The sequence below is a fragment of the Podarcis melisellensis genome, assembly GCF_964234715.1.
Source record: "Podarcis melisellensis genome assembly, chromosome: 14".
Classification (NCBI taxonomy): Eukaryota; Metazoa; Chordata; class Lepidosauria; order Squamata; family Lacertidae; genus Podarcis; species Podarcis melisellensis.
In genome coordinates, this window is record NC_138546.1 from 3,331,756 (window position 1) to 3,352,339 (window position 20,584).

At 45.5% G+C, this 20,584-nt stretch overlaps 1 protein-coding gene across 1 annotated transcript in view; it reads left to right on the forward strand.

Annotated features, from left to right (window-relative positions):
• The first annotated feature begins 4,095 nt into the window (after positions 1-4,095).
• SNX8 (sorting nexin 8) overlaps positions 4,096-20,584 on the forward strand; it is a 39,078-nt gene continuing 22,589 nt past the window's right edge. The window contains exon 1 of the mRNA XM_081889264.1: positions 4,096-4,250. Within this exon, the coding sequence (XP_081745390.1) occupies positions 4,199-4,250 (52 nt within the window). The 5' untranslated portion in view covers positions 4,096-4,198. The remainder of the gene's footprint in view (positions 4,251-20,584) is intronic.

The window sequence follows — 20,584 nt, forward strand, 5'->3', positions numbered from 1 at the left end:
CAGTCTGGATAGTTTCTTTTGGGTTCTTCTTGGTTCCAATACTTAAATCCCAACGTGAAAAGTTATCTGGAAGTCCTGCTCTGTGAGCCCTGAAGTCTCCAGTCTATGAGAATTTGAGTGGGGTTGTTATTATTTAAAAAACAGTATTTGTATTAAACATTTCAGAGTTACAAAACAAAGGCGGAGGTAATGAACACTTAATGAGCTCTCCTGGGTATTGTTTTCTGCAGTGCAGCAGTTTATGGCAATGCAGATCACAGGCTGCAGTCAACTGCGTTGTCAAGGCAGGACTTTGGGGCAGAGATCCAGGGCCCCACGCAGCCCCATAGGGCTGTCTTACCATATTTTTAAGTAACTGAAGTACTTAAAACACTGACAACTAAATGAGGTGTCCCTGTAAGACCATTTTAAGTACATGGACTGATAATATCAATCAGGACCCCAAGAACTGTTATCGTATTCCCACTCTCAGATAAGGCCTGTGAATCCAGAGTCAGAGAATTACCTGTGCCATCTTATAGATAGACCAACTTCTTGGGGCTGCTGGGAGTTTAGCAGAACTTACCTCCAAGGAAGAACTGAAAAAATTGAATATGGAAAAAGGATGGGCAACATACAGTATAGAGAACTACTGGACTTCACAGACACAAGCCTGAAGAAGATGGAAGAAGTTGGTAACCAGGTGACAGACTGGTTGCAATCATACCGTCAATTGAATGAAATAATTAAAGTTGATAATGTGGTTTTATATGAAAAGACCTCAGAATTTGAGGAAGATTTGATAGATAATAATGAGAAGTTAATTTCTAAAATGTACAAGTTATTATTAGAATAGGAGACAAAGGATAACATGGTGAAAACAGCAATGATCAACTGGGCTAGAGATGTGGGCCACAATAGAGTTAGATTTGTGGGAAAAGCTGTGGGAAACAGGATTAAAATTAACAGTCTGATATGCTCTTAAGGAAAATTATTGGTAAATGGTTTACAGATGGTACTTGATGTCAATTAAATTAGCGAAAATGTGTAAGTCGCAATCGGGTAAATGTTGTAAGAGCAAAGCTACAGATGGAACTTTTTACCATATGTGGTGGACCTTCAGAGTAGTTAAAGAATAATGGTAAATGATATATAATGAATTAAAAAAAATATTTCAGAAGAGCTTTCCAAAGAGGCTAGAGGCCTTTCTGTTAGGAATAATGAGGTCCGAGGTACCAAGTAAACAAATAAATTTATTTGTGTATACCACTACAGCAGCGAGAATCCTATATGCACACAGATGGAGAGAGGAGATAGTACAGTGGTACCTCGGGTTACAGACGCTTCAGGTTACAGATGCTTCAGGTTACAGACTCTGCTAACCCAGAAATAGTACCTCAGGTTAAGAACTTTGCTTCAGGATGAGAACAGAAATCGCACAGTGGCAGCAGGAGGCCCCATTAGTTAAAGTGGTACCTCAGGTTAAGAACAGTTTCAGGTTAAGAACGGACCTCCAGAACGAATTAAGTTCTTAACCCGAGGTACCACTAAACCTACAAAGGAGGAATGGCAGATGAAATTGATGGAATATGCAGAATTAGCAAATTTAACCAGCAAAATTAGAGAGGAAGAAGAGAAAAGTTTTTAAGCCGATATGGAGTAAGCTCAGCAGTTATAGTTTATAATGAGAAGAATTTGAACGTTTAAATAGTTAGGAAAAAATAGAATATGCAGCAGGAATGGGAAACTTTAGGGAGCCATGGAAGGATAGGCAGGAACTTGATGGAATAGAATTAAGGATTGATGTAACGTATCTATTTTTTCTTTCATTTTTTCTTTTATTCTTCAGCTCTGTATTTTGTACTTTTATAAAGTCAATAATAATGATGACGATGATGATGTGTATTTAGGCACTAGCAGGCGGTAACATTTTGACTTGGTGCTGCTGCAATTTTTAAGCCCCATCACAATGCGGTTTGTAATGTGCCATGTGCAGAGTGAAAAGATCAGGCTTTGAGGCAAACAGATCTGCAAGACTTTGAACGTTGGTTGTTTCCCCTCATCCCTGTTCTTCTCGTTGGGAGAGATGTTCCCTTCAGCAGGCCATGGCTGCACCTGAGGAGAGACTATTGCTTCACATTTTCAGCACCAAGCCGCGCACTGCAAGGGTGAGGGGTGAGAGACTCGGTGTTGCCCAGCAGGTAATGGCTTTTCCCACCTGCACTGCCCCACCTGCAGCCAGAGGAACCTTCAGAAGAGAACTGCTGCCATGGGCATTATGCGTATGTGCATTTTAATGAGCTAAACGGAGCAATTATGAGTCACGGGGATGTGGGGAGTGTGCATGAATTCAACACTGCTCAATTCATTTTTTTGGGCAGCTGTTTTGTTAATGGTGCCAATATTTTATAGATTATGAACGCTGCACTGATTTGTTAATCACATAACATGACTTTTGCTTTAATTGTGACGTCTAGTTTATTTTTCAGTTGGTGCTTTAACGGTGTTTTAGAGATTGCTTTGCAATTGCTTCGCTGACGATTTCTTAACCAGTCTACATAATTTATACCCTATTACACTGCTGGATGAACAGCTCAGTAGGTAGAGACTCTTAACCTCAGGGTCCTATGTTCGACAATGTTGGGCAAAAGATTCCTGCATTGCAGGGGGTTGGACTAGATGACCGGGGGTCCCCTCCCAATTTTATAGTTCTACGATCTATGCATTTGTGATGTGCTATCATGCTGTTGCTGCTTACTGTTTGTAAGCTGAGAGAGTGAATGAATCTTTGTGTCAGCCATCTGTCATAGCAATAAAACAAAAATACGATATAAAAAGAATAGAAATAAAAAATCAATTGTATAAAATACATTTTAGGGTTCTGAATCAATAGTCAAATAGTGGATCTTATTCTGATTGCCCCAGCAAAAAACCCTGCAACCTTGTAAGCTGCTTTGGGATTCATTGGGATGAAAAGCGGCATAAAAATATAATTAATAAACCCAAATTACAATGTTTTTGTAAATAAATCTTGAATTTATTCCAGTCTTCTTCCATCCTCTCTTCTCCCAGGTCTCGAATTCTGCCTGTCATCTCGGCCAGTTCCATGTAGTCTATCAGTTGCATCTGCCAGTCTTCCAGTGTGGGGAAATCTTGAGTTTTCCAATGCTTCGCTAGGAGTATCCTTGCTGCTGTTGTTGCATACATAAAAAAGGTTCGGTTTTTCTTTACCACCCCTTGGCCGACAATGCCCAGGAGGAAGGCCTCTGATTTCTTAGTGAAGGTATACTTAATTACCTTTTTCAATTCATTATATATCATTTCCCAGAAGGCCTTCACTTTAGGGCATGTCCACCAGAGGCATGTCCACCATTGTAATTTGACTGAATGTTAAGCAGGTTGCTAAATCATAAAGAACCGGGCACCACTAAATTAGATAGAATTAGGAAGACAAGTAAGATTAAGAAAATGTGAACCATTTGGGAACTATTAGATTATAAACTAAGTTTGTGGGCATATATTGTAAATAAGAGGATAATTTGCTGGAAAATTTCTTTTCTTATGATGAAAATGGGAGCGGGAGATGAGAGGAAGTCCAGAGAAGCTGTGAAAATATGTCATGACAGATATTCTATTATGAACCAATTATGTATGCATATTGAAAAACTTCCCAGCCAGAACTCCTTTCTAGCACCTCTCAGGTGGGCGCCATTGAAAGGCTACAAGAGAACAAGGGAGGCGTTCATGGTGAGTTCCGGCACCTCTTTTTCTAGAACAGCCCCGAATAAATCAACCCAATAAATAAAGTATGCCCTGCTGTTCTCGGACGTGCGACACGTGCGCCGGCAGCAACTGCTGCTGCTTCTTTCTCCGTCCGCAGGGAGTCCTGCGCGCCGCAGTGGACCGAGCCCCCCCCCTCGCTCCCGTTTTCAGAACCCACCGGACGCGCGTCTGACTCGCTGCACGTCTGAACGCAGGCTCGAGAAAAGGCGCGGCGGGGCTCGGCTCCAGCAGCAACCAGCCCCTTCTCCCCTGCGCGCTCCTCTTCGCCTCGTCCCGGCAGCCAGCGAGCCTCTCGCCCGCCCCGGCGCCGCCTCCCCGGCCGAGGGGGAGCGAAGGCGGGCGGGAGGAAGGGGAGGGCGCCAGGAAGGGTCCCGAGGACGACGCCGCCGCCGCCGCCGCCTCCTCACATGACTGCCGAGAGAGAAGGCGGCGAGCCATGGACGAGGAGCCGCCCGCCGCGGGAACGGGGGCAGCCGGAGGGACCTCAGGTGCGGGTTGCGCTGAGGGGAGTCCAGGGCCGCGCGAGGGGCAAGCGCGGGCCGTTAGCGCTTTCCTGTTTTTCTGCACCGCTGAGGTATTATTGCGGCGGCGGCTGCACCTCTTGTCGGGGAAGGGGCTGAGGCACCTGGAGGACCTCGTGAGGGCGTCCGTCCCGGCACCTACTTCGCCGACAAGCCCCCACCCCAGGGCGCCCTCGTCTCCTCGAGGGTGGTTTGCGGGAAGGCGGCATTTCCACGCCGCGCTTTCGCCGCTCTCTGAGAAAGTACAGCGGTAGTCCTTGCATTATATAGCCTTGCAGTTGGCGGAGTCGGGAGAAGAGGGCAAAGGAAGCCTTTCTTCCTCCGCGCAGCGCCTTGTTAATCTGCGGAACTCGCTGCCGCAGGGACAGCGGCGGCCGCCCAACTTGGGTGCCTTTCAAAGGGGAGTAGACGAATTCCCCGGAGGAAGAAGAGGAGAGGGCGATGGGTGGCGACTGGCGGGATGGCTTTGCTCCGCCTGAACAGTTGGAGGCAGCGATGCTTCTGAAATGACCAGTTGCTGGAAACTACAGGAAGGGGAAGACGGCATACATCATCATCATCATCATCATCATCATCATCATCATTATTATTATTAGAATTTATACATGCTATTGGGGGCAGAAAAGCACTGCTTGTGAGAATTATGTAAGGAACAGTGGCAATTCATAAACGGTTCTTGATGGCCTTGGGAAGACAAGGAACACCCATGCTAAAAAAATTTTTTGTTTTGGTTCAGCCCCTTTATGTATTGTCATGCGGCAGTTTCACATTTTAGTACTCCTAAAGCTACTGTGGGAAATAGTCGTTCATGAATAGTTTATTTGAAACAGTTGTGGTTATTAATCTACATAGAAGTATTTATATGTGTCACTTTATTTCTACGCGGCTATCCTCTCTGCAGTATTATTTCTTTAACTTCCTAGAGCAATCCTTTCTTTCTAGGGTTATTCAGGCCCACTGAGTTCAGTGGGGTTTACCACTATGCAAGTGTACATTAGTTTGCTGCAGCAAAAGAAGTCGTGTGTTAACCTTAAATGCTAGCAAATTAGCCTTAGTTCGGTAATACTGTACTGTACATTCTTCGGCAGGTACCACAAGATACTTTGTAGTATTTCAATACTATGGCATGGGAAATAGTTTTTTTTGAAATAGCTTAGGTCATGTTATTTTTTATTATTCTCTTTGAATTAGTAGTATTTCTATAGCTACAGTACTGTGGGAATCGGTCTTTTAGCAATAGTTCCTCTGAAAAAGTTATTCTGCTTAATGTGGAAGTAGAATCTGACACTTCTTCTTTTGAAATAGTGTTTCTAGCAAATGTGGAAGTCTTTGTAATCTGCTTCATTCATGGAAAAGGCCTGGTAAAACCCAAGCAAGTTTTGAGATAAACATTTAACAGTACAGTTTTTATAGGCCGCCTGACAATGCTTAATGTTCACTTGTGTGAATAATGCCTAGGTATGTTAAGCTAATTGCCGTATCTTCTGCTGCACATATTATTCTGTTAGCACCAAAGTGATGAAATGTGCCTTAGGAGCCTACTTAGCAATATGCTTTTGCAGCTACGTAGGTTAGATAACTGAGATCTTTATATGCTGAGGAAAATGGATGTCACTGATGGAGGAAGAAGGTGTATAGCTTGTTAGCAGAGCATTTGTTTTGCATGCAGAAAGTCCCAGGTTCAGTTCCTGGCATCTCCAGATAGGGTTGAGAAATTTCGCTGTTTGAAATGCCGGAAAGCCTCTGCCAGTCAATATAGATGGGGCTCCCCCCCCCCCGATGGAACTTGCCGGAACTAAGTGGACACCATTGCCATTATAAGAGAACAAGAGAGGCATTCGTGGTGAGTTCAGGCACCTCTTTTTCTAGAAGAATGGTGCTGAATATAGACAATATTCAATTAGATGGACCAATGTGGTCTGACAGCATCCTATGTTTGTTCCCTAAAATTGTTTGGTCAGAGGCTGGAAATAACAGAATTGTAGAGTTGGGCCATCAATGCAGGAATCTCAGCTAAAGCATCCATGACAGATGTCCATCCAACCTCTGATTACAAATCTCCAAGGAAGGAGAGTCCACAACTTCCTGAGACAGTCTGTTCCACTGTCAAACAGCTCTTACTGCCAGAAACTTTCTGCAGATGTTTAGTCGGAATCTCCTTTCTTGTAACTTGAAGCCATGGCTTCAAGTCATACCCTCCAGAGTAGGAGAAAACAAGCTTGTTCCCTCTTCTATGTGGCAGCCCTTGAGATATTTGAAGATGGCTATCGTATCTCTTCTCAGTCACCTCTTTTCCAGGCTAAACATACCCAGCTCCCTCAACCGTTCCTCATAAGGCTTGGTTTCCAGACCCTTGATCATCCTGGTTGCTCTCCTCTGCACACCTTGTCCACATCCCTCTTAAGTTGTGGTACCCAGAACTGAATACAGTATTCCAGGTGTTATCTGACCAAGGCATAATATAGTGGCCCTATTACTTCCCTTGATCTGGACACTATACTTTGGTTGATGAAGCCTACAATAGCATTAGCAAATACATTTGAGGAAAATATCTGAAAGTTCCAGGAGGATGGAGCAACGTGCACTGAAAGTGTGCTCAACAGCATGCAAGCCCAAGTGACTCAACATGATTTTCAGACGCGTTTTACTGATTGCTCTGCCCGCCTTTTGTGTGAAATTAGAAGAGAGAAGGAATTCTTGATTTGAATTGTTTCGAAATGCTTATTTCTCGTAAAACGGATTCATCCCTCTACCTGTTTAATGGCCTTTAATGTCCATACACGCAGCACCAAAAGATAGTATTCTGCTCATGTATGCTGAAATCCATATCTTTTCTTGATAAGTTACCTCCTGACTCTCTATGAATCAGCTTCCAGTGTCTTGCATCATGCAGGCACAATCCTATGCTGACAGAGCAATCCAAGCATACTTGCTTACTCAAAAGGAAGTCATAATGAGTCCAGCGGGTTTTACTTCTTAGTAAGTGTGTAATAGGGGACGCGGGTGGCGCTGTGGGTAAAAGCCTCAGCACCTAGGACTTGCCGATCGCATGGTCGGTGGTTCAAATCCCCGCAGCGGGGTGTGCTCCCGTCGTTGGGTCCCAGCGCCTGCCAACCTAGCAGTTCGAAAGCACCCCCGGATGCAAGTAGATAAATAGGGACCGCTTACCAGCGGGAAGGTAAACGGCGTTCCGTGTGCTGCGCTGGCTCGCCAGATGCAGCTTGTCACGCTGGCCACGTGACCCGGAAGTGTCTGCGGACAGCGCTGGCTCCCGGCCTCTAGAGTGAGATGAGCTCACAACCCTAGAGTCTGGCAAGACTGGCCCGTACGGGCAGGGGTACCTTTACCTTTTTAAAGTGTGTAATACCATTTCTTAAAGGAAGGATTTGTGTCCTTTTCATTCATTATTACGTTGAAGTTGGTAAACTTACTGTGTCGTTCCACCCTTCTTCCAAGGATTTCTGAGCCGCATCTGTGATTCTGCTCATCCTCCTCTTATTCTCTCTCTCTCTTTTTTTCATCCTCCTCTTATTCTCACAGCAATCCTGTGGGAGGAGGTTAGCATGTGACTGCGTGAAATTCACTTCAGCAGGGATTTGAACCCAAGTCTTCCAAGTCCTAATCTGGCACTCTATGCACTATGCCATACTGACTATAATTTCTTAAACTGTTTTCACAATCTGTATGTTGAATCCTTGGCAACAATTCTCTCTGTTCAAACTTACGATGCAAATTTGTAAGTGGAAAATAGAAGGGAAGGAGAGTTGCTTAAGGCCACCCAGTTAATTTATGGCTGCCATGAGATTGGACCAAGGTCTTCCTAGTCTTGATTTCTACATTGGCTATTAAAAATGGCTTGGCCAAACAGAATATTCCGAATAATCCAGCTGTTTCATATTGAAGGTTGTTTTTGGCAGAGGGAGTGTGTGATTTTCCTGGCGTGAGGGGAAGCGAAGAATTGCAGAAGTGAGAGAGTATGTGTCACTTAGTGAAACTCCATGTAAACTTGTAGGCGGTAGTTTTGCCTTCTGGTGAATTCTAGCAATGCTGATGTGGTTGGGGGTTTCCGGAGTGGGGGGGAATCCCCCCCACAAACCCCCCTAACCCCTTCATAGGAGGAAGTTATTGATGGACACTTGTACATCTTCCTACGGGATTGTTTACTTCTGGTTGTAAGTTGCTTTGAGAGCTTTTTTTTAAAAGGAAGCAGGATTTTAAAAATGATAATCTGGTGAATACTTAATTGAGAGTAAACTGTGCTGATTTCTTTGGAACTCACCACCATGTAATCCTGATTATAGCCTCTGTCAATAGATAGAAAGTCACGAGCTGGAAATCTATCTCTAGAATAAGATAGGGAAGAAGGAGGAAAGGAAAGGCTGATGAATGATCCTTCATTATTATGTTCAGATGCTTGGCTCCAAATTGGCAGGGAAACATCTGGTTTTGCTAAGGGGAAATCTAGGCTCCCTGTATTTGGACCCAGAGTCCCCACCCCCCTCAGGTCACGGCTTGAGATAGCAAGGATGAAACCTTGTCTGTTCTTCCTGGTGGACTAGTCACAATGCTTCCTGAGGAATTCCCCCCACTTTCCATGCTCTTTGGGTTTGTTGATTTGCTGAGGTTGCTGTTATGATGCCCATTTTCTATTTTACGGTACCCTTGAATATTAGTGTCTTGGAAAGTGTTTGGCAAATGTAGCAGCAGTCGTTTAGACAAACAGTTTTGTCCGGATCCCGAACCCTAAGATAATTATGTGTTATGCTTGCTTTTATGCTTGCGTAAGTTCTGTCAGGCTCTGTGCCAGATAGCTGGAAAACAGAGTGACGCTTCTCAAAAGCATCATGACCCAAACTAGCTTTTCCTTATAACTAAAATTAGTTTTTCCTTTTAAAACTGATGCAGCCTAGCAGTGTACTGTTGTGGGGCGTGCATGCGACAGGGATGAAGTATCTCAGCATCATGATCAACAGCTAAATTTGTTGATCCTCCTGTTCGTTGAGCCTTGGTGGGTAGCTCTGAAAGACAGGGCCTTCTCCGTTGTGACACCATTGCATTAGAATTCCCTCGGCTCCATCTCGTCACCATTTGGTCAAGATGGGGCAGTTTTGAGAGGTCTTGGTTGACTCAGGCTTGTGATGATGGTGTGCTTTTACAATTGTGCTTCTGTGTAATTTGGTCGTTGTTTATATGAACATTCATTCATTCTTTTAAATTGTTGAGCTAAATCATAAATGGGGGGAATCTTACCTTTTCAGTAACTTCCTACACATTTTAATTGTATTATTGAAAAACATTTCAAACATATAATGTGTATGGCAGTGGATTATTCTGCCAGTTTGTTTTAATCATATTTTGAGTGGCCCATTTATTACTGTACTACTATACGACTCCTTGGCTTCCACCTGCACTGTGCCAGGAAGATTTTGGGCATCACATGGCAGGACAGAATCTCAAACAAAAATGTTGTTTCCCAAGCCCACAATCCAAGCATGTTCACACTCCTGTCTCAGCGACGTCTACGCTGGCTAGGTCATGTTCACAGAATGGAAGGTGGCAGCTCTATGGGAAGCTGGTTTCTGGTACTAGGCCTGTCGGCAGACCAACTCTGTGTTACAAAGATCATGACATGAAGGCTGGCCACATTAACCTTGCCATGTGGAAATCCCTTGCAGATGACCTCTGTGCCTGGAGACAGTCGGTCAGGTTGTGTATCCACAGCAGTGACTAGAGGAGAAATGACCCCTGGGAGGAGCGCAGGAAGAAGAAATGCCATAGTACCCCTGTTTCAACACAACTGGACACCTTCCTCTGCCCTAGCTGCAACAAAACATGTCTCTCCCTTATTGGTCTCTTAAAGCCACAGCAGGTGCTGCAACTCTTCAACTGTTTGACTTCATCCCTGAAGGTTCGCTCCTCCATTGTCTCCCGAGACAGACAGATGCCAAACAACCTTATGACTCTGGCTAAGCACTTGAGAGCAGGATAAATATAAATGGGTTCTCCTTAGGATTATTTTAAATTTTTGTGTTAGCCGCCTTGGAATTAATCAGCAAAAGTTGTACACTCCTCCTAAGCTTTGCATGAAGGTATAGAGGTAGAAGAGTGGGGAGAGGAAAACGGTCTGGATCAGCATTGGTCTAAAACCTATTTGGGATTGAGGAGGTTAAGAAGAAGTTTGGGGTGGAGGCTAAAAGCCTGGCAAGCTAGGATGTATCACAGTGACAGCTTGGAGGAAAAATAAGCCGTTGACTAGGAAACCATGTAGACGAGGTAGTTGTCTACGCACAATGTCATTGCACTGATATCGTAGTCATTTTGGATAAATGGGATACTGAAGAGGTTTGGTCTCGGGGAAGAAAATGCTTGCTCAACTTTCTTGTTTGTTTTTCACGCTGGGATGGTTCACACAAAGGGATCCTAGTGTTCCCAAATTGATCTATCAATTTATGTTGCACCATGTATTATTGCAGGCATATGCCTATGCCTGTATTATTGCATCAAAGGAGCGGTGTTGGCAGCAGCAGGGATAGTAGGAGTTGGTGCTATTCACGTCTTGTGTTGATTTTGAAGTCTGCACCAGCAGTAGCGCTATAGGCCAATTTTATCTGATAGGCAGCAGATGACAGTCCTTAACCTAGTTTTCTGCAATCTTTGGATAAGCTTCAAGGTAAGGTGGTGTTTGGATTTAGAGGGAGGGCTCAGGATTGTGAAGATTTCTTGAAACCTGACCTCCTCTTGAGAATGGCATTGGTGTTTCTCCTCTCAAAGTTGTGCAATACAAAGATAGACAGCAGGAAACGTAGGGCTGTTTGGGGTGTGATGTTTTGTATTTGCCTATTTTTATTTTATTGCCTACTACCATGACACTGTTTGAGTGAGTTGGCAGTTTGGAAATACTCTTATAGATAAATAACTAGGAAGGCATGTGCGCAGAAACAAGTATAAAACTGTCAGAAAAGTCAGACATAGGCCTGACCTTTGAAGCTTCCAGAGTAGCTCTCACAAGATATATGTGCTTGTATATTTAGAAGATAAATATAAAGTGTAGTGTTGGAACAAGAACGTGCTCTGAATAGGATTATCCTGATTTCACTCGCTTCCTCTCTTGGCTTCAGTCATTGTGAATTCCATCTATAGCTCCACTAGAACCATTCACAGCTATATTTATTTATAATTGTTTGAAATGGAAAATGCAAGCCACAGTTTCACCAGTGTGTATATATTTGCGTTACAGTTAATTGCATTGTGTGATTATTGTGTGACATCTATTGTGCGACGATTCATTTGGCCATAGGAGGTGCTGAGTAGCGTTGTGTTTTAACATAATGGCCGTGTTGTCCAAGGTCTCCAAAAATGAAAGGGGCCTGCCATTGAGCCAGTCAAAGTATATGCAGCCTGCGATGTGCTCACATGGAGATAGTGCTTTTCAGAAGGAAGCAGATGTATGTCATCCAGTTCATTGAGGTTTTTGCAACTTAAATAAATAACTCTGCCTGGTTTTGGAAACAACAGTTCATACCAATGGTCTGAGAGCACTGTCCATCCTGGTCTTCTTGGCTGGTGATCCTGGGTTTGTTCGCCACTGATCTTTGCCAGCCGGATGATAGATGTGCTTCTGAAGAGCTTCAGAGGACATTGTCCTCCAGACTTGCCATTCATTCCCTGGCAGTGGACTTCTCTTGATGTTATTCCACAACACGTCAATTGAGTCCCTTGAGGGGCTGCTTTGTGAGTTGTGTACTTGGCAAAGGGATTAGTCTTGGCATCAAAGCCTGAACTTCATACTCAATGATTTTGTACTAGGAACTGTACTGCCGGATATAGTAAATATTTGATGTAATAATGAAGAGGCAACTTGTTTATTTATTTCTTTTTTTGTCCGTCACCCCCGGTTGTGGCCTATGTAAACTTGGCCTTGATATTAGAAAGCATTTTGGAGACTCCTAAGTACAGATAACAGTTCTGGACATGAGCATTCAAAAGGAAAGACTCTTAGAGTCATATGATCAGCCTGGCAGCTGGTATTATGCTTCATTATCTCAGCATTTTCTGTATTCTAGAGCCAGCAGGACAGATTTAAAGCGCACTCACTCTCTTTCTTTTGCAGGCATATCTAATCTTTAACAACCATTCTGTTGTTTATTAGCTATCTAATGCTGATGAGGCTCACAGTGCAGTGGAAGAAAGCTGCCCAAGTAGTAGATAAAACTACATTATTTCTTTGAAGGGCTTCCAGTTAGATTCACTTCTTATCTAGCTTTGGACAAACAAGGATGGATGTGTATTTAGGTGATATGCCTGTGCCAGAAAAATACTGAAAGGTGAAAATATGGTGTCAGGGTTTTGTTTTGTTTTGGTGTGTTTTTTGGTAAATGGCAGCAAGTGTTAAAAGAACTTAATAGCAGAAATGCACTGGTGCTTCCTTCGCCTGAGCGTTGAGCTGGTGATTTCCCTGCCTTTTAGCTAGGATGCAATGTTGAGTTGACATGAAAACCCGTACTTGGTGTTGGTGCTGACCTTTAAAGCCCTGAACGGCACAGTATACAGTGGTACCCCGCAAGACGAACGCATCAGAAGACGAAAAACTCGCTAGACGAAGGAGCTTTTCGTTTTCTTAGCCGCTTCGCAAGACGCATTTCCCTATGGGCTTGCTTCGCAAAACGAAGCTTGCCCCGCAAGCTCCGGGGATAGCGGGGAAGCGCAGCGCGTCTTCCCCGCTGTCCTTGGACCTGTTTAAAGCAAGGGGCGGCAACGGGGAGAAGCGATCTTCTCCCCTCCGCCCCTTGCTTCAAAAGAGGGGACAGAGGGGAAGGCGCCCGCGCCTTCCCCTCTGTCCCCAGACCCCTTTTGAACCAAGGGGCGGCAACGGGGAGAAGCGATTCTCCCCGCTGCCCCTTCCCTTGCTTTAAAACTGGTCCGGGGACAGAGGGGAAGGCGCGCGGCACTTCCCCTCTGTCCCCGGACGGTCTCCATAGGAACACATTGATTGATTTTCAATGCATTCCTATGGGAAACCGTGCTTCGCAAGACGAAAAACTCGCAAGAAGAAAAAACTTGTGGAACGAATTAATTTCGTCTTGCGAGGCACCACTGTATCTGAAGGAGCGTCTCCACTCCCATCGTTCAGCCAGGACACTGAGGTCCAGCTCTGAGGGCCTTCTGGCAGTTCTCTCCCTGTGAGAAGTGAGGTTACAGGGAACCAGGCAAAGGGCCTTCTCGGTAGTGGCCCCCTCCCTGTGGAAAGCCCTCCCATCAGATGTCAAGGGAAAAAACAACTACTGTATCTGACTTTTAGAAGATATCTGAAGGCAGCCCTTAGGGAAGTTTTTAATGTTTGATGTTATATCGTGTTTTTAATATTCTGTTGGGGAGACCCAGCCAGATGGACGAGGTAGAAATAATAATAATAATAAGATTATTCAAAAGCACGTCCTATTTTTTTCATTGGTTATCGGGTTGTAACCTAAATCAGTTAGATAAATGGATTAAAAACATAACTTTCAAATCAGAAGCTGCTTCCAATTAATAGGTCAGTAGAACATACTTTAAAAAATGCTTAGAAAAATTGCAGGTGTGAAGTCCCATCTTAAGAGCTCTTCTGTGAGAGAGAGAGAATGGGAATGCTGTTTCTTAGGGCATAGGTACTGTAAAAAGAGCTGTGCTTCATCTAAAAGCATAGGTTGGCTTTTTTTCTTCCTCACAGCTTTTGTTTTTCTTGTGAGCAAATTCGTGCAGTTCTTTGGGTTGCAATCCTGCGTGCACCTCTGTGGGAGCAAGCCCCATCAAACATGGTAGAACTTGGGTCTGACTACACATTGAATTGTGCCATTGATTAATTCCCAGACCAAAAAATAAATAAAAATCAGTCCAATTATTTGATTAACATTTATTTAATTGGCGACATATCTGCTTCAACAAATTAATTGATATGCGCATTATCAACACCTTTTGGCAAAAGTAGAGGGGCAAAAGTAGAGGGGACGCAACATTTCTATGAACAAAAGCATCTGTTGCTCGGGAGAAAGGATGTGTCAGTTCCTCTTGTGACAATCTGTCGGAGCAGTTGTATTTGGCCAGGGTGGTGAGGGTGCCCATCAATCTTGGCTTTGTCGAGGCATAGCCCAGGGGTTAAGGCATTTGCTTTGTGTGCAGAAGGTCCCAAGTTCAGCCCCCCTGGCATCTCTAGGTGGTCTGGGAATGCCCCTGTCTGAAGCCCTGGACAGCTGCTGCCAGTCAGTCAGAGACAGTTAGATGGGCTGGTGGTTTGCCTCTGTATATGGCAGCTTCCTGTGGTGCTGTAAGATGTTATAGATGTTATAGATGTTAATCGATAATAGATGTTATCGATAGATTGAAGTACACTCTCCTTCTTTGCATACAGTGCCGTATTCAGCTTCAAGGCAGGGTGGATAAAAGTGAATGATTAAAAAAAATAATTTTTTTTTTATTTAAATAGGATTTTAAAAAATTTAAATCAGATTTTTTTCAATTGAAATTTGATTTTTAAAATCAAATGCTTTTGGAGGAAAAATCTTTCCAAAGATAGTTTTCTATTCAAGTTACATTATAGTCCAAAGACTATTTCATCAGGAAATAAGGATTTGTTTTAAGTTTTTCATGTGTGCTAAAACCCTTAAGGTTTTTTCTTTTTTGTTTGAAAAAGTTGTTCAACCACGTCAGTTAACAAACATGGATACATATCCTATAATGTTATTGTTTCAGTTAAATAAATTGTTTAAATTAATTGTTACTAAGGAAATGATTTTTCTCCTTCCAATAAAGTGCAGCAGAAAAGCTGTCTGAATATAAACAGTTAACTTATTAAACCTAACAATGATTCCATAATTATCTATGTATTTCTAATAGTATAACCAGATCAGTAATTTTTGATATGAACTACACTGAAAATTTATTATTCCAAAAATGAAAACTTCATCTGGTTGTAAATATTAAGATTTTACCAGCTAGAATGAGTCTTTCTGTAAAAAAATGATTTAAGTCAAGTTTTACTGACTAGTGATTCAAATCGTGATTTAAATCCACCCTGATTCAAGGTGCGAGAGTGTTAATAGATCAAGGCATCCGGTACCTGTTCACGTGAGAACTTCTCATACCTGAGTGGCTTATGTATCATCAGTGGATGAATCTGATGGGATGCCTTGGAAGATGGCCTGAGGGTCAGGAGCGGGAGAGGCAGATTGGGTGTGATGAGGAAAAGCATTTGGGTGGAGCAGAAAAGCTCAGGGTTGTGGAAGAGGACAAAACCACAAGTATCTAAGTAAGCTTGTATTTCTTAACAATGCCTTATGAGGAACGGCTAAGGGAGCTGGGCATGTTTAGCCTGGAGAAGAGGAGGTTAAGGGGTGATATGATAGCCATGTTCAAATATATAAAAGGATGTCACATAGAGGAGGGAGAAAGGTTGTTTTCTGCTGCTCCAGAGAAGCGGACACGGAACAATGGTTCCAAACTACAAGAAAGAAGATTCCACCTAAACATTAGGAAGAACTTCCTGACAGTAAGAGCTGTTCGACAGTGGAATTTGCTGCCAAGGAGTGTGGTGGAGTCTCCTTCTTTGGAGGTCTTTAAGCAGAGGCTTGACAACCATATGTCAGGAGTGATCTGATGGTGTTTCCTTCTTGGCAGGGGGTTGGACTCGATGGCCCTTGTGGTCTCTTCCAACTCTATGATTCTATGATTCTTAGGCATTGTCAGGGAACTGACATCTAAAGTGCCGGAGGCGCAAAGGCTCACTGAGGGTGAGAGAGCAGTAGCAGCGGAAGAGGGAACCAGTAGAGGGCGAGCAAGAACTCCAAGGGAAAGTGAGTCGGAGGGATGGCTCAGAGACGCTTCAAGCGAAACCAGTGGGGAGGTCTCAGGACCTCCTATAGGGACACCCACACCTCGACGGAAACTGTCACGCCGAGAGGCCAGACGACGTGTTTCCGTTAAGGAGCTTTTATGTTGGAAACGTTTCCGAAAGCAGCCACTTTCGGATTCTACTAGTGATTGACGCAGCCATGCTGGAGGGGCTCCGTCACAGGCAGAGGTTTGAAAGCCTGATCAAACTCTGAGGGACTTGCATTTTACGCACAAGCAGCTCATCGTCCCATCACAGCAATCCGAAAGTCTCCGAAAGCCAGCTTGTGCAGGGAGAAGCATCATGAGCAATCCAGCCGGAACCGGGGAAGCAGGAGCAGCTGGAGGAGGTCCAAGCCTGGAAGAAAGGTACAAGGCGTTGGAGATCCAGTTGGCGCTGCAAACGGCGAGGCTTGAGGAGAGGAGGGCTCAGGAGGCAGAAAAGGGAAAGGAGAAAACCACCCCGCTCGCCAGAAAGGTGCCAGGATTGGTGCAGAAATTCGGGGGGGATCCCAGGAACTATCATGCCTTTGGAACAGAGATGCAATACGCTCTAAACTTGCAGTTTGATGACTTCCCCGATGAGGAATCGCGAGTGGCGTATGTGATTGGCCATCTCGAATCCGGGGCGAAAGATTGGGTTAGACCCCTGATGGCAGCGAATAATGAGATCTTAAAGGACACGAGGAAGTTTTTTCGTGCCATGGACCTGATGTTTTCCAGCGATATTGAGCAGGGGGTGGTGCGAAGGCAGTTAATGGCTTGCCAGCAAGGAAGCAGATCTGTCCGTGAGTACTGGACTGAATTTACCATGTTGATTCACAAATTGGGGTGGGACCTATCGGCGGAGCCCATCCAAATGCTTTTCGAAGAGGGGCTTTCTTCAACCGTCAAAGATGAGCTTTCCCGGGGCCCCAGGGCGGAGTCTATGGACCAGTTAACCAAATCTGCGCTGGCCATAGGAGCGCGCCAGGAGGCGAGGGCTATGGAAAAGCGGGAAGGGAAAGGAGACCGTTGGAGGGAGTTCCGCATTCCAGACATTCCAGAGCCACCTTTCCCGCCGGCAGAGCCGATGGAAGTTGGAACAGCGCGGGCGCGCGCAGTTTCAAATCCCAGTGAAGGGCGGAAAAAGGAGGGAAAGAGCGCCAAGAGATGTTATCTCTGCCAACAGCCAGGGCACTTTGCCAGAGTTTGCCCACAAAGAAAGGAATGGCAAGGGATGGCAGGAGCTGTTGGGGGAAAGGAAGAGGAAGGCAAGGAGCAAGTAAAAGCCAACGCCTGGCTGCCACCGTTGGGGCACAGCAGCCAGGCCAAAGAGCAATGAAAGTGCCCATGCCAGAACCCCCCAGACCCGCTTTAGTGATAGAGGTGTTACTAGAACTGCCAAACGGACACCCACTAAAGGTCAAGGCGCTTTTGGATTCAGGCAGCTCCTGTAATTTCATGAGTAAGGAGTTTGCAGCTGAGCACCAGATACAGACTATCCCTTTAAGTAACCCCTTGCAGGTGACTACGATTGACGGCAGAGAGCTGTTGGGGGGAGAAGTTAGCCAACAGACTGTCCCGATGATAATGAGAGTGGCAAGGCACACCGAACAGATAGCGTTTAATGTGGCCATCCTGGGAGGAGCGCCCATCATTTTGGGGATGAGCTGGCTGGCGCTACACGATCCGCTAGTGGGCTGGCATCAGAGGGTGGTCTCCTTTGGGTCAGCGCATTGCCTAGAACACTGCAAGGAGGGGAAGGTTTCGGGAGGAGACAGAGTCACCCTAGCGGGGATGGAAGTGATGGACAAAGGGAAGGTGCCCCCGCAATACGCAGATCTGAGCAACGTATTCAGCGAAAGGGAAGCAGACAAACTGCCACCGCATAGACCCTTTGACTGTCAAATCAACCTACTCCCAGGGGCCCAACTCCCAGTAGGCAAGCTGTACGCCATGTCAGACAGGGAGATGCAGGAGCTGAGGGAGTTCATTGACAAAAACTTGAAGCGAGGTTTCATCAGAGAGTCCCGAGCGGTGGGGGGCAGCCCAGTGTTCTTTGTGGACAAAAAGAACACAGACAAACCGAGACTGGTGTGTGACTTCAGGGCCCTCAATGCAGTGTCGGAGCCCCTGGCTTTCCCTATGCCCCGAATTGATGACATTTTGACCAGAGTAAGGAAGGGAAAGATTTTTACAAAACTGGACCTGCGGGGGGCGTACAATCTGATACGCATAAGGAAGGGGGATGAATGGAAGACCACCATGTTTACCCCGTTGGGAGCCTTTGAATACCTCGTTATGCCCTTCGGTCTACAAGGGGGCTCCGCGTGTTTTCAAGCTTTTATAAACCACGTTCTGGGACCTTTGCTCTACAAGAATTGTGTGGCCTTTTTAGACGACGTGTTGGTGTATTCGGAAAATGAGGAACAGCATGTGAGGGACGTTCGAGAAGTGTTGGGCAGGCTGCAAGCCAACCAGCTGTGGGTGAAACTGGAGAAGTGCCAGTTTCATACCAAGGAGGTGGAATTCCTGGGGTACCGCTTGTCAGACAAGGGATTGGCCATGGATCCAGGCAAGGTCCAAGCGGTACTGGAATGGAAGACACCGAAGACCAAGAAGGACGTGCAAAGATTCTTGGGATTTGGGAACTTTTATCGGAAGTTCATCAAGAACTTTGCCCACTTGACGGCGCCCATCACCGACTGTCTCAGCAGCAAGAAGAAATTTGTTTGGACGGCAGAGGCGGGTCGAGCCTTTGAAGAACTGAAAAGGGCTTTCGCCTCGGAAGAACAACTTCTGCATGTGGATTTACGAAAACCCATGAGAGTGGAAACAGATGCATCCGACCGGGCGGTAGGGGCGGTCCTTCTTCAACCGGGGAGGAGTGCGTCGGAGTGGAGACCGTGTGCCTTCTTCTCGCGGAAGCTGAATAAGTCCGAGAGGAATTACACGGTGTATGACAGGGAACTACTTGCCATTCACGAAGCATTCCGGAGGTGGAGACATTTATTAATTGGGGCACAACACAAGGTGCAAGTGTGCACCGACCACAAAAATTTAGAGTATTGGAGAACAGCTCGAGTGCTCAACCAACGACAAGTGAGATGGGCACAGGAATTCTCCAAATTTAACTTTGAGATTTGTTATGTGCCAGGCCCAGAAAACGTCAGGGCGGACGCGCTCTCACGCAAACCAGAATATTGGGAAGGGGAGGGGGTGATCGAAGAGAGACATGTCATCCCGGAGGACCGCTGGGTGTGTGGGGCGGCGATGGTGGGGCAACGAGAACTGGTGGAGGAAACGGAAAATGATGAATATGCCCAGGATAAGCTCAGAGGTCTCAGGGGGGAGGGCGAGAGCCCCGGAGGTTTTGAGGAAAGAAATGGGGCATTGTATTACAAAGGGGCACTGTATATACCCGAAGGTGAATTGAGGGGGAGAGTACTCAAGCAGTTGCATGATAGCCCCACGGCGGGACATTTTGGGCAACACAAGACCATGTGGTTGGTTACCAGGGAATTTTGGTGGCCTAAGGTGAGGGAAGATGTAAGGGAGTATGTAAGAGGGTGTGACCAATGTCAGCGAGCCAAAGGGGAAAGAAGGGCGCCGGCAGGGTTATTAGAACCTTTACCCACACCAGAACGGCCTTGGGAAGCGATATCAATAGATTTTATGACGGATCTGCCAAGGTCCAAGGGGAAAACAGCCATCATGGTAGTAGTAGACCTGTTAACTAAGATGTGCCACTTTGTAGCATGCTCACATGCAGTCACAGCGGAAGAAACGGCGAAGTTGTTTGTGGAACATATCTTTAGGTTGCACTGGGCTCCCTCGAGGGTGATCTCAGATCGAGGCAAACAATTTACTTCCAGGTTCTGGAGGAAGCTCATGAGCTTGTTACACGTGGAAGTCAATTTTTCAACTGCCCGGCACCCTGAAACCAACGGGCAGGCGGAAAGGGCAAATGGCATTCTTCAACAATATCTTAGGTGTTATGTCAATGACAGAGAGAACGATTGGGTCGAAAAGTTGGCGTTGGCAGAATTTGCCTACAATAATGCGGAGAATGTGTCCACAGGGATGAGTCCCTTTTTGGCTAATTACGGGTGTCACCCCAGGGCATTTCCAGGGGAAGGAGGGGAGAGATGGAGCGTCCCAGCGGCTGAACATTTTGTAGAAGAGATGGAAGCCATCCATCAGCAGCTCCAGCTCAACTTAGAAAGGGCTAAGGCACAATATAAGAAGCAGGCAGACAAGAACAGAAGGGAAGGGGAAACCATAAGGGTGGGGGATCAAGTGTGGTTGTCAACCCAAGGGTTGCCGTTCAAAGGGGGTTGTAAGAAACTGAGGCCCAGAAGATTGGGACCCTTTGAGGTGATTCAGCAGGTCAACCCGGTAGCTTTCAAACTCCGATTACCCAACCACATGAAATTGCACCCAGTGTTCCACAGGTT